The sequence below is a fragment of the Leuresthes tenuis genome, unplaced genomic scaffold, assembly GCF_036924035.1.
Source record: "Leuresthes tenuis unplaced genomic scaffold, fLeuTen1.0.hap1 SCAF_2, whole genome shotgun sequence".
Classification (NCBI taxonomy): domain Eukaryota; kingdom Metazoa; phylum Chordata; class Actinopteri; order Atheriniformes; family Atherinopsidae; genus Leuresthes; species Leuresthes tenuis.
The window spans coordinates 39,874,765-39,887,514 of record NW_027325356.1 but is presented as its reverse complement, the minus strand read 5'-3'; the positions used below and the strand labels follow the sequence as shown (position 1 = coordinate 39,887,514).

The window sequence follows — 12,750 nt, the reverse complement described above, 5'->3', positions numbered from 1 at the left end:
GCTATTCTAAATCCCTGTCTTTGTCTGTCTATATTTGTATCTGACAGTACTGTCATATGTGCTTTGTCTTTTTGTAATTTTAACAAAGTTCTCTTCATAAATTTGTTGCATAGGCATTGCATAGCATAACTCTGAAAAGTGTTTAAACCTTGATAAAACACAGTTAATAATGGTTGTGTTAAAAAGTATTTCAAGTAATTGTAGAATATATGGTGTTGTACATGTTTAAAATACATATTATATTATTATATTACTCTATTAAAGATTACCATAAATCTTCTAAACCTATAAAAAATGTCCCCTTCCTCCTCTCCTTTCTCACACACACCTTGCATGCTCAGTCTCACACACAGACGTGTTACTAATTTATTACTGACACAATTTCCCATTTTCTAAAATGTATCCCCCCTTAAGGAAAAGACAAGACCATTTGATTAGATAATTGTAAAATATATTTAATCCCTTTATATTTCTGCAAACCAAAATCTACAAGGGTAGAGAGAGGTTGAGATTTAGATAGCAGTGGGACCTGAGAGAACAGTGTAAAATAGAAAGAACAATAACATGGACAATATTGTCAGATGTTTGTGAAACACACCGATCATAAGGGCTTTTCATGTTGTATTTTTCTTCAATAATTTGAAGGATTTGGGTAGAAATTTACTGATTTGCTGTAGGTTTGATTTCCCCTCAGTGGGTACTGCTACAAAATCTTCCACCCTTTCTAGAATTGTTTGACATACCACACAAAACTATCACAGTACAAACAGGAAAAAAGGCATACATTGTTTTCTAAAACTTTAGATATTTCAATTAGTACAATACTATAGAGCTATATGATACACTTCTACCGTTTCTTAGATTAAGTGCACGTGGTTATCAAAGCAAGGTTTGACAAAATCTAAGATTATATGGGAGGTTACAAAACTGCTATGATTTAATATGTTTCTTTATAAGGAATTAGAACTACAGTGCTGTGCAGTTATGCATTGAGGTGATAGCTGTAACAGAATCAGGGTAATAGAATTTCAAGCCCAAAATGGTGGATTAAAAACCCTACTGGATCAATTTAGAATGTGCATATAAGTAAACTCACTCAGACTGCATTTTTAGGAGGAAGAGTAACAGCCATGTAGCACATGCAAAGGTTACGAACAGGTTACATGCCATTGGGAGAATCAGATGAGCTAACTTTGTCTAGCCCTGTATTGAGAACAGTTATTACATGAGAACTGAATAGAGAAGGTTAATAGGCAGTGGAGCTAGAGAGACAGTAAAATGCCAGTGACATTCTATGTCAGATAAGATTGGACTCTACCTGAACTCACATCACAGCTAATTCCAGCCTACTGAATTTAATCCAAGCTTGCTTTGTGGAATCCATTCTCAATCACCGAGTTTGGCTTCATCTTCCATGAATAAGTAGTGCCGTCTAGGCAATCAGCACATAGCAATGTGGAGATGAACTAAAACATTTATCTGAGGGACAAGAGATTGTTTGTGTGTGTCTATGCCACTGCGGGTTGCTACAGTGTTGTTGAGGCCAATCCCAGTGCTTCATTAGTGCCGGTCACATACACCACAATCAGATTCAATTTAAAGCAAGACAATGAAGCAGAGAATATATGTGGAATTTTGGAGAGGGGTTTCATTTAATACAGTATCAATGCTCAGGCAGACATAAAACACTGTCATTACATATTTATATACAGTTTACACATAAAACACTGAAATTAAATTGATAAAACAAAGAATGCATATTCACTTGAAAGAAAGTAGTAGAAAACCAACCAATCACTAAAGCATGAATGCATCTTTTGAATGTAACTGATGAGAGATAGGGTGATACAATATCTACATATCATGTAAGCATAGAGCTAATCAGATATCTAGGACAGCATCTGTGACCAACCAAAAATAAATCAATGGTGTAAAAAAGTTTTTATGTGAAGGAAGGTTTAAATTGTAGAAAGTGTTGACTAAATCCAGCATGCACTATATGTGTGATTTCCTGGTTATACAATTAAAGAATAAGAAAGAGACTGAGTGTGTGTGCGATCATCTTTCCACCCTTTGGCGAACGAGTTGGCACCTGGACATTTTAGTACACTGGGCTGTTGCGAATCCCACAGCACAAAACCATGCTGAAAATCATCTCAAAGATCTATGAGAATAAACACAAACACAAATAATGATCACATATGTTCTGTTTTTGGGCAAGTCTAAATTAAGAGGCATTGGATCAATTAGAGTAACAACTGTCCTTTCTGCAGCTCAACTCTCTCTATGTCTTAAGCCGTTACCTACATACGAGCACAGGTATATGCACATGCTTGATACATGCGTGAAAAGTCGATTGCAGTTAAAAGATGATGATGCTTTCCATCTACGATGTCACACTTCTGCCTAGAGACAGACTTAGTTGCTTCTTCTACAATCTCATGTGATCTGATCTAAAAACATATCAAAAACATATCTTTAGTTTCCTATCCTGTTTTATGTTTTAAAGCCTGAAAATAGAGCCAACTGGATTTACATGAGTCTAATTTTTCCTCATATCACCTGAAATGTTATTTTGGAATTTTTGTCTAATGGTGCAAAAGTAAACAAAACAAACAAACAAGCAAATAAATAAATGAAATGGCTGTCCCATCTTTAAAATAGCACTTGACAATTTGTCTGTGATGTCATAAGTTGGGTGATGTAACACCATTGTTCTAAAACAAATCTTCCTGTGAGACGCATGTCATTTTTCTAATCATGGTGAGAAGGCCACAAAGACCCTATCAAAAGCCCACCAGCTAAATGGTGCGGTGTGTGGCTGGAAACTAAAGTTGTGAACTGTGGTATCTCAGCCCTCAGGCACTCAAGGGCAGTTTCAGGCCCAGGAATATGCATAACAAAAGTCATTGTTCTTCAAAACCATTCAGAAGCCCTTAGTTTTAAGGTTCACAAACCTTTCTATTTTTTCTTTGAGACAGGAAATAGGCTGAACAAATACCAGTACCTCCGAACTGCAAGTGTTTTCATCACAATACCAGTTTAAATTATACAAGCAATGTTAAACAATGTTATGGTTTTAGAGGTAGTTTCATGCTGGAGGTATTTGAGGAGTACTCCATGAAGTTACTTTCCTCAGCTACCATTTGTAAGAGAATTGCCAAACTTCAATTAAGTTGAAATAGTAAGTAAGTATATTAGAGTTCTCAGTAGTAAAAGTCAATTGTAATGCTCCTGAAGTCAGATTTCAGACTAAGAAAGTCAGAGGACCATTACCAACCCTAAATCTAACATGACTGTCACATGTAGACAAAGCACTGATAGCTACAGCTCGTTAGCTCTCCTATCAATTTGTTTCATATTTCAAATATGTCTCGCACATAGTGCTGTCCAAACTTAATCAGTAAAGATATTACTCTGGTGGATGTATGTGTAAAAAATAATGAAAAGTATTGTTATAATCTTATATTGCATATAATAGCTAACCTGGCCAATGAGCGCAACAGTGAGCAAATCCTACTGATCTTCCAGCTTACATCTGGGACAAGATCAACTCCAGTGGGATTTCCCAGGCAAATTAAACATAGCAGTGCTTATAATTGGCATGGATTTGAGTTGTTGAAATTTGCACTGAACAAGGTTAGTTGAAATTGACCAAAGTCTTTGTAGAAAGCTAGATTTAGCTCTACACTCAACACACACATTATCTTTGTGCAACAAAGCTCTGTAGCTGTCAAGAAACAAATCAGTGAGCCCCACTTTTGAAGTGTTATTTTTATGTTCTTTCATTACCATGAATACAAACACTAGTTTATTTTGTCTTAATACCGCAATCCCTGTTTTATACTCTCATACTTACTCAAGCAAGACACGTGTTATTCAGCTTCTGAACAGTCTTAGTGAGTCCAACTCTTCCGGTAAATTACTGATTAATCTTTAAACAACGTATTAGATATTGGCACTGATAGATAAGGGAAGATAATAAACACTACTGTGAGCTGGACTAACACTTTTTGGTTTTGATATTTTTTGTGGGATTTCTTGACTAGAATAGAGGGACAGAACAACACAAGTCTTACCGCGTAAGATGAAGAAAAACAGGCAAATGGCTGACACTAAAGCAACTCTTCTAAAGAATGTAAACATGTCCAGGTCTAGTGCGTATCACAATATTCAAATTGATAACTACAATAAAAACAAATTGATACATAGTAGCTTAAGAAGGAAACAGATGTTTGTTTATTTCTAATTCCTTTTCAGTATTCAATGTTATAGCTACACTTTAATAGTAAGGGCTGCAGTTCAAACAAATGGTAAATGGACTGTTCTTTTATAATGCTCTACTAGCATTGTTAACAACTCAAAGCGCTTTTACACTTTGAGCCACATTCATCCATTCAGTCATACACTCATGTAACACTTTTTCACTTCTGTACAGTTTTACAGGCAGTGCATTTTCTTTATCACACACATTAAAACATCAACGGACACATCGGAGGCAACCTGGGGTACAGCGTCTTGCCCTAGAACACTTCGGCATGTGGTCTGGGGAAGCAGGGAATCAAAACACTGAATAACTATACCCCATGACTATAGCTGCCTCAGTAATCGATAATACTATGTGTAAGCTATTTATTCGTGTTTAAGGAACCAAACTTGTGACATATATCACTGAAATATCCTAAAATATCAAGTTAGTAACACTGGTGTCTTGTTACATTTAAGGAGGAAATCAATTATATTCATGAAATATGGGACATGTATGATGTGTACTCTCATATTCTCACCATAATCACTGCAACAACGAGAGCAGCGATTCCAATCAGGTAAATCTTATTTGAAAATAACTCCTGGATCCTGCTGTGGCAACTCTGGAAAGGAAAACCGTCAAACATGAATTAAATTTTTTGTAAAACAATACTGACTCAGACTGAAATGAGTATCAACTACTTTTTTTCCTTTAAAAAAATTCTTTGAACAGGTTGTTTTTTAACAAAAACATGGACAATACTGCTAATAAGATAAGATAATATAAGATAGAACTTTATTAATCCCTAAGGAAATATCTGTGCCAGATAGCTCCAAAATTACAATTACTGGTACAATGGTACAAACAGATGATGTATAAAAATAAGCGTAAAAATAAGTGTAACGAGTAGAAAAGCAAGATACGTTAAATACTAAGAAAAGCAGATAATGGCAATTTTCAGGTTGTGTTGTCTATATAGAGCTTCTTTATGTAATTTCAGTCAATCCCCTGTGGTGCCCCTGTGCTGCTCACAATAGTGTCTGACACAATGTTCTGTAGCCTCACATATTGTGAGTGGTCTGTGAGATAGTTGGTAATCCAGACCACTAGTGGAGCATCCACCTGCATGTCCAGTAGCTTATTCCTGAGCAGGGCAGGTCAAATGGCGTTATAAGCACTGGAAAAGTCAAATAACATGACTCTCACAGTGCTGCCTGCCTTCTCCTAGTGAGTATAAGCCTTGTGCAGCAGAAAGAGGATTGCATCTTCCACTCCAATATGGGGCTGGTATGCAAATTGCAAGGGGTCCAATCATGGCCCGACAACTGCACAAAGGTGCTTCAGGACAAGCCTCTCCAGTGACTTCATGGCATGTGATGTCAAAGCCACTGGTCTGTAGTCACTGTGGGTTTTAGAGTATTTCTTTTTTGGCACAGGGATCAATTATGAGGTTTTCCACAGCTCAGGGGCAACCATCATGCTCAGGCTCAGGCTGAATATAAATTTAAAAACACCACACAGATGAGAAGCACATCCCTTAAGCACTCTTGGACCGAGGCCGTCAGGGCCCACAGACTTTCCTGGCCGAAGACGACTGAACTCTCTTTTGTGAGTATGTCATCAATATTAACTTAGCAGGAATAATGAATAAAGGCTGCTGAAACGAAAGAGTTGCCTGCCAACACATTAATTTCAGCAGAGTCAAAAGCAGCACACAGTCCAGTAATTCAAATGGTTGATTTGACACCACATCCACATAAAATAATCACACTATAGACAACTTATTCATCTTTTTATGCATAACTTGCTGTATTTTTTATGGGCTTTATGGGTCGGACGGGCACAGCCCAAACACACGACGTGGGTCCCCCTTCCGACGGGCTCACCACCTGTGGGAGGGGCCAATGGGGTCAGGTGCAATGTCAGCTGTGCAGCCGAAGGCACCTCTCTGTTGGGGAAGGGTTGGGCTGCTTACGCACCAAACAGCAGTTCAGAGTACCCACCCTTTTTGGAGTCTCTGGAGGAGGCACTGGAGAGTGCTCCTGCAGGAGACTCCCTCGTTCTGCTGGGGGACTTCGATGCTTATGTGGGCAATGACAGTGGAGCACTGGAGTGGAAGGGTGTGATTGAGAGAAACGGCCCCCGATCTGGATCAGAGTGGTGTTCTGCTGTTGGACTTCTGTGCTCGTCATGGACTGTCCATAACGAACACCATTTTCAGGCATAAGGGTGTCCATATGTGCACTTGGCACCAGGACACCCTAGGCCGCAGTTTGATGATCTACTTTGTGGTTATATCGTCAGACTTGCAGCAGTATGTCCTGGACACTCGGGTGAAGAGAGGGGCGAAGCTGTCAACTGATCATGACCTGGTGGTGAGTTGGCTCCACTGGTGGGGGAGGATGCCGATCAGAACTGGCAGGCCCAAACTAATTGTGAGGGTCTGCTGGGAACGTTTGGCAGAATCCCCCGTCAGAAGGAGCACCTCCAGCAGAGCTTCAACCATGTCCCGGGTGAGGTGGGGGACATTGAGTCCGAATGGACCATGTTCCGTGCCTCCATTGTCAAGGCGGCTGACCGGAGCTGTGGCCGTAAGGTGGTAGGTGCCTGCATCGTGTGAACATCGGGGACAGTTCCTCTGGACTGGCAGATTGGGGTGGTGGAGCCCTCTTTAAAAAAGGGGGCCGAAGGGTGTGTTCCAACTACAGGGGGAACACTCTCCTCAGCCTCCCTGGTAAGGTCTAATTGGGGGGTACTGGAGAGGAGGATCGGTCGGATAGTCGAAATCTCGGATTTAGGAGGTGTGCAGTGTGGTTTTCGTCCTGGCCGTGGAACAGTGGACCAGCTCTACACCCTCAGCAGGATCCTGGAGGGTGCATGGGAGTACGTCCAACCAGTCTACATGTGTTTTGTGGACTTGGAGAAAGCATTCGACCGAGTCACTCAGGGAGTCCCCCGGTGCTCCGGGAGTATGGAGGCCCTTGATAGGGGCTGTTCAGTCTCTACACGACTGGTGTCAGAGTTTGGTCCGCATTGCCGACAGTAAGTCGGACGTGTTTCTAGTGAGGGTTGGACTTCGTCAGGGCTGCCCTTTGTCACCGATTCTGTTCATAATTTTTTTGAGAAGCGGCACATAATGGATGGATGGATGGAACATGGGGCATTCAGCTAATCTGGGAGAGGTTTAATTAATGTTCAGTACAACAACAGTAACAACAATAACAGCTTTTAACTTGGCTGAAGCTACTACAGGTCGATGCAGGTTACTCAGTGAAAAAGATACTATCAATATCAATTGTAGAATCACTGTATTCACATAAGATCATTAACAAAATTCGTAAAACTTATCAGGCAATATACAATTTTGCTGTAGGTCAATATCCAATTGACTAGCCCAGTCTGCTAGATTTTATGTGTATTTGTATTCTGTTAGTTATGTACTATTACTTTTCTCATTAACAAATCAATTAATTGATTTTTAATGGCAGTAATCCTGAAATATAATTAGTTACTTTTAAAAGTAGCTTTATTCAAGACTGCTTACAACATTCATCCTAACACTCAGAGGTAAAGAAATATATTTCTGAAGCATGATGTTTCATCCTTTCAGTGGACATCCAAAGAGCTGAAGAGAATAAAGTTAGACTGGCAGAATGTGGCTTTCTATCTTCTTTCTATGTCACTTTGTTTTTCTATTACCCATCTACGTGTCCATATAAAGCACTTTGACCTGCCAAGTATCTGAAGGCTGGTTTATAAATAAATTCGACTTGCGTATTAACTTCATCACAGTTCAAAGGGGTACTAATGGAAAGGTTAAGATACAGTACTCAGTGGTACTTCACAACGTTTTTGTTAACGTGGTATGTTTTGTCTCATATTGACTTCAAAATATAACCTGAAATTTAGCCAGTTGCAGTGTGAATACAACTTCACAATTTGTTAGTGCATTGAAGAAACTGTTCTGATGGAATACAGCACTTACAGTGTTAAACTGTTGGTTGGGGCAGACGTTGCTAAAACCTAGCTTGTCTGTCAGCTGTGTCAGAATTGAGGTCCCCAAGCCCTTACCGCAGCAGTTCAGCTGAAACACAAAAACAACAGAGAAATAACCCTATAAATATGTTCTTTTAGAGCTTTTCTAAAACTCCAGTCAGTCCTTCACCTGTCCTTAACTTACACTTATGTTTCACATAAGTCAATATTTGCTCTAACTATGTCAACATATCAAGTTCACACAAGTTTAGTGTATGGTTATACCGTCTCATGGAAGACTTTGAGTACATGAGCAACAGCCTGCTTGGTCTCCTGATCTTTCATGGTTGGTGTCATGGCTTTGTCATATACAGAGTCATAGAAGGTGATCATCTCCTTTGAGACCTTAGAAAGAAATAGATGTTACTATGAGCTCATCCTCCAACTGAATAGTATCAAGAAGTTAAAGGTGCTAATAAATCATTTTGTGCATACTCTGAAAAAGGCAAATAAATAAAAACAAAAAGAAATCATTTTCAAATAACTGAAACATGACTACTGAAAATGTGAATTTTTGATTACGTTTGGAAAAATATCTTCTCGTCTGCAACTTGATGCCAGTCATGTATTTAAAACGAGCTGGGACAGGATAACCAGAACACTACAAAACTTCTGCAATGCTTAAAAACAGCCCGATGGATCACTTCCCAACCAATTGGGCGAGGTTATCAACAGGGTAACAACAAAACTCAGCCTTTCAGAAATAAAGATGAGGAGGAAGGTCTTTCCCCTATGTAAAAGACTGTGTGGACAAGTAATTAAGCAATTAAAGAATATTTTGTCTGAGAATAAGAATTAAGGAAAGAATTAAGGAATTTGATCGTCTACAGTGGGTAATATTAGTGAAAGATAAAATTACTATTTTCCAACATATTTAAGGATAAACTGATGTATATTAGTAAAGAACAAGTCCTATTGAAAAATGATTGTTTTTTTTCTTTGACCAACAAAAGAAAAACAGTTTGTATTAATTCAATGTTATGTTACTATAGACATAACACACTGATAAATAACGTCAACGTTTTTAATCAAGCATGAATTGAAGGTGAATATGAAAAAACGTCCAGCTGCCATCTTTCTTTGGGAAAGTAATAACAGTTTTAAAGTTACAGAGACTAAATTAGAAGCTTCTATGAATTATTTGTTTGCACATACAGCTACAATCAGTCTTGTTTTGGTAGTTTGCAACCAAGAATGAGGTTTTGCACTATTTGGGAGGAAAAATAAGGAAGATATGAATGATCTTTCATTCATATAAATTTAAACAAAATAACAGCAGTTTCCCTTTACTTTATAAGTATGGTGATTTTAATCAGACGATGTTGAGGACTTCTAAGGCTGTGTAAACAAACAGCAAATGCATTTCCTGTATTTTTGGGATCAGTTTTGTGATTATCTCAACACCTAAAGCATCTTTGCAGGCTTACAGTGTCCTTGTGCATGTAACCCCAGATTCCAGCAGCGACTTCACAGGCGAACAGGATGACAAGGCATGCAAAGAACTGCAGAACAGATAAAACACATCAGGCATATGGTTTATTATTTCACTGGAGTTTAACTTTTGCTTTAAAAGACAAAATATAGTATTAAATGGCTCCTGTGGAGATTCACTTATAAAAAATATGTGTATTCAATGTAATATTATCAACACATTTTGTGTATCCTTGATGTGATGAATGTGTTGATTGCTGATATATTATTAGATTTGGAAAGACAGGACAGTGCCACTCGTGTAACGCGGCCCCACTCAAAAATCAGCTTCACTACACAACTAGATGTCCAATTCTCCCCCGATATTCTGTAAAGTGTGACTGACTCACTGTTCCTAACAAACACTGCGACTCCTGAATGGCACCATAACACCCAAGGAAACCGACCACCATCATCACTGCACCAACTGCAATCAGAATGTGAACACCTACACAAACAGAATGACAGACAGGTAAGGATAACTGCAACAACCTTTTTTGTAAAAAAAAAAAAATGCATTTAGCCTCATTGAAAGGTGTTTTGGACCACAGACTTTTGTTTTTATGGACAGCAGGTGGAACCATTTTCCTCTGCACCACTAGTATAAAGTGAGTCATAAACTAGTTTCCCCTTTATCCCTGTTTTTGCATACAAAGCTCCAGTTCCATAGTTCAACAGAGTAATACTTTTTTTTCCCTGTAAAGAATTCCATGTGTTTTCTGTGTTCGGCTGTCCCATGTTCAATTTGACTTGATGCAAGATTGAATTCAGTTCAGTTAATTAATATAGTCCAATTCAAGCCAATTGGAGTTAATTTCATTGTAATCATAATCATAAAGCCAATCAATCAATTTCAAAATAATCCAATTCATTCATATAGAGCCAATTCAAAAACAATTTCCTCGCTTAGCAAACCAACAGATTGCACTGAAACTTTTCTTCAGTCCAATCTCCCGTCCTGAGTGTGCCTGAGGTGACTGTGGAAAGGAACAACTCCCCTTTAACAGGAAGAAACCTCTGGCAAAACCAGACTCAGGAAGGGTGGCCATCTGCCTCAGCCAGCTGGGGTTTGAAAAGGCAGAAAAGGGGACAAAACACTGTAACACCATTCAAAGGATACCTGTTGGAACAGGGAAACACAAGTTAATAACCACAATAATGTCACATGTACATAATATAATTTGAGAAATCAAACGGTGGGGAAAAAGAGATCAAAGTGAGGAAAGGTGTGACATAAGAGGCCCCCAGAAGTCTAGGCCTATAGCAGCTTAACTATGGGATGTTTAGGGATCACCTGAGCCATCCCTAACTATAAACTTTAACAAAAAGGAAAGTTTTAAGTCTAGTCTTACAAGTGGAAAGGGAAAGTGGAAAGACATTTACTGGCAGCTTATTCTTTAAGTTTCAAGTTTATATCAAACTTTATGAACTTACGAATTTACAATTTACAATTTACAAACATTTTAATTCATATCCCCTCGAACAGCCACTCATTCACACAGACAAAGAAAAATAAATAAATAAAATCGACAATGACAACAGACATCAAACTAATGGGGTAAAATAAACAAAAAAGAATAAGATGTACAAAAAAAAAGAAATAGGCAGGATCATTTCATAACCTGTTATTCAGTCAGTGTTATCCGTTTCATTGGTCATAAATGATTCCTAAATACAAGCAAACTCTTCCTGTTTTCCTTCAACAATGTATGTCAATCTCTCCAGTCCAAGACAAGTCATCAACTCCTTCCATATAGCCAGTGATGGTGGTTCTACATTTTTCCAATATAGTGCAATCGCTCTCCTTGCATGGAGAAGTCCAAAGTCAACCATCTTCGACTGCTTCGTTGTTCTGATGGAGTCTTTGGGGTATATTCCAAGTATAAAGATTGTTGACTTTAAAGGAATGTTACGCTTAACCATCCGTGATAAACATTTGACTACATTTTCCCAAAATAACAAAATCTTAGAGCATTCCCATAGGCAGTGAATCAAAGTTCCCTTTTCAGTCAGACATTTAACACAAACATCTGGGATGTTAGGGGAGATGTGGTGGAGTTTTGCAAGGGTTATATCAGCCCTCATTAACCACTTATACTGAATCAATTTAAAATTAAAATTCAAAATTAAAATTCCAATTTTATTTATATTGCCTATAGTCCTCCAGCCACCCAGGCCAGAGCAGTCCAAAGGACAACACCCCCCTCAGTGGACCAAAAGCAGCTCCCAGTGTGGTAGGCCCACATGAGGAAATACTGGAGCTAAAAACTGAAATACTAAAACAGTAAAATAAGATAAAAAGGTGTAAAATGAACAAAATAGATAAAAGCTTTTCAGCTCATGCAGTTAAATGATCTAACTAAGACATGTAACTACAGCATGAAGTTAAAACGTCTAACTAAAACATGGAGTTTAAAACATGTAATTAAAATAATATAGAACAAAAATTAAATATGACAAAAAAATTTGATTAAAAGGAATAAAAAGTGCTGTCCACCAAAATGGGGGGATGGTGACGTCATCTGCCGAAATTATAACTCATAATATCTCAGTAAAAAAAGCAGCACAAACGACAATTTTAACGGCACAAATGGAGCACTAAAAAAGTAGACCACTCTGGTTTGTTTTGGAGCAACATGGGAGGATGGTGACGTCATCTGCCGAAATTATAATTCATAATATCTCAGAAATGACAGCAGCACAATTTACAGTTTTAACGGTGCAAACCGGCACAAACCTGCACAAACGAAGTACTAAAAAGGTAGACCGCTTTGGTTTGTTTTGGAGCAACATGGGGGGATAGTTACCTTTGGGTGACCTAAAAAATCATTCTTAATATCTCAGAAACGAAAGCAGCACAAACGACAATTTTAACGGCACAAACCTGCATAAACCATTCAATCTATTTGCTGGAATTTTTTACGGGGGTGGGGTGTCAGCTTCACTCAGCAGTATTAACCCTGTCCTAAAAAAATACTGCAAACTAAACTTCTTCA

The 12,750-nt window shown here is 38.4% G+C and overlaps 1 protein-coding gene across 1 annotated transcript in view; it reads right to left on the bottom strand.

Moving 5' to 3' along the window:
• Positions 1 to 439: 439 nt before the first annotated feature.
• The window catches only part of cd81a (CD81 molecule a), a 56,131-nt gene continuing 43,820 nt past the window's right edge, over positions 440 to 12,750 (bottom strand). The window contains exons 3-8 of the mRNA XM_072381058.1: positions 10,105 to 10,202; positions 9,712 to 9,786; positions 8,510 to 8,629; positions 8,235 to 8,333; positions 4,788 to 4,871; positions 440 to 2,164 (exon numbers count right to left, since the gene is read on the bottom strand). Coding sequence (XP_072237159.1) covers positions 2,102 to 2,164; positions 4,788 to 4,871; positions 8,235 to 8,333; positions 8,510 to 8,629; positions 9,712 to 9,786; positions 10,105 to 10,202 — 539 coding nt within the window. The 3' untranslated portion in view covers positions 440 to 2,101. The remainder of the gene's footprint in view (positions 2,165 to 4,787; positions 4,872 to 8,234; positions 8,334 to 8,509; positions 8,630 to 9,711; positions 9,787 to 10,104; positions 10,203 to 12,750) is intronic.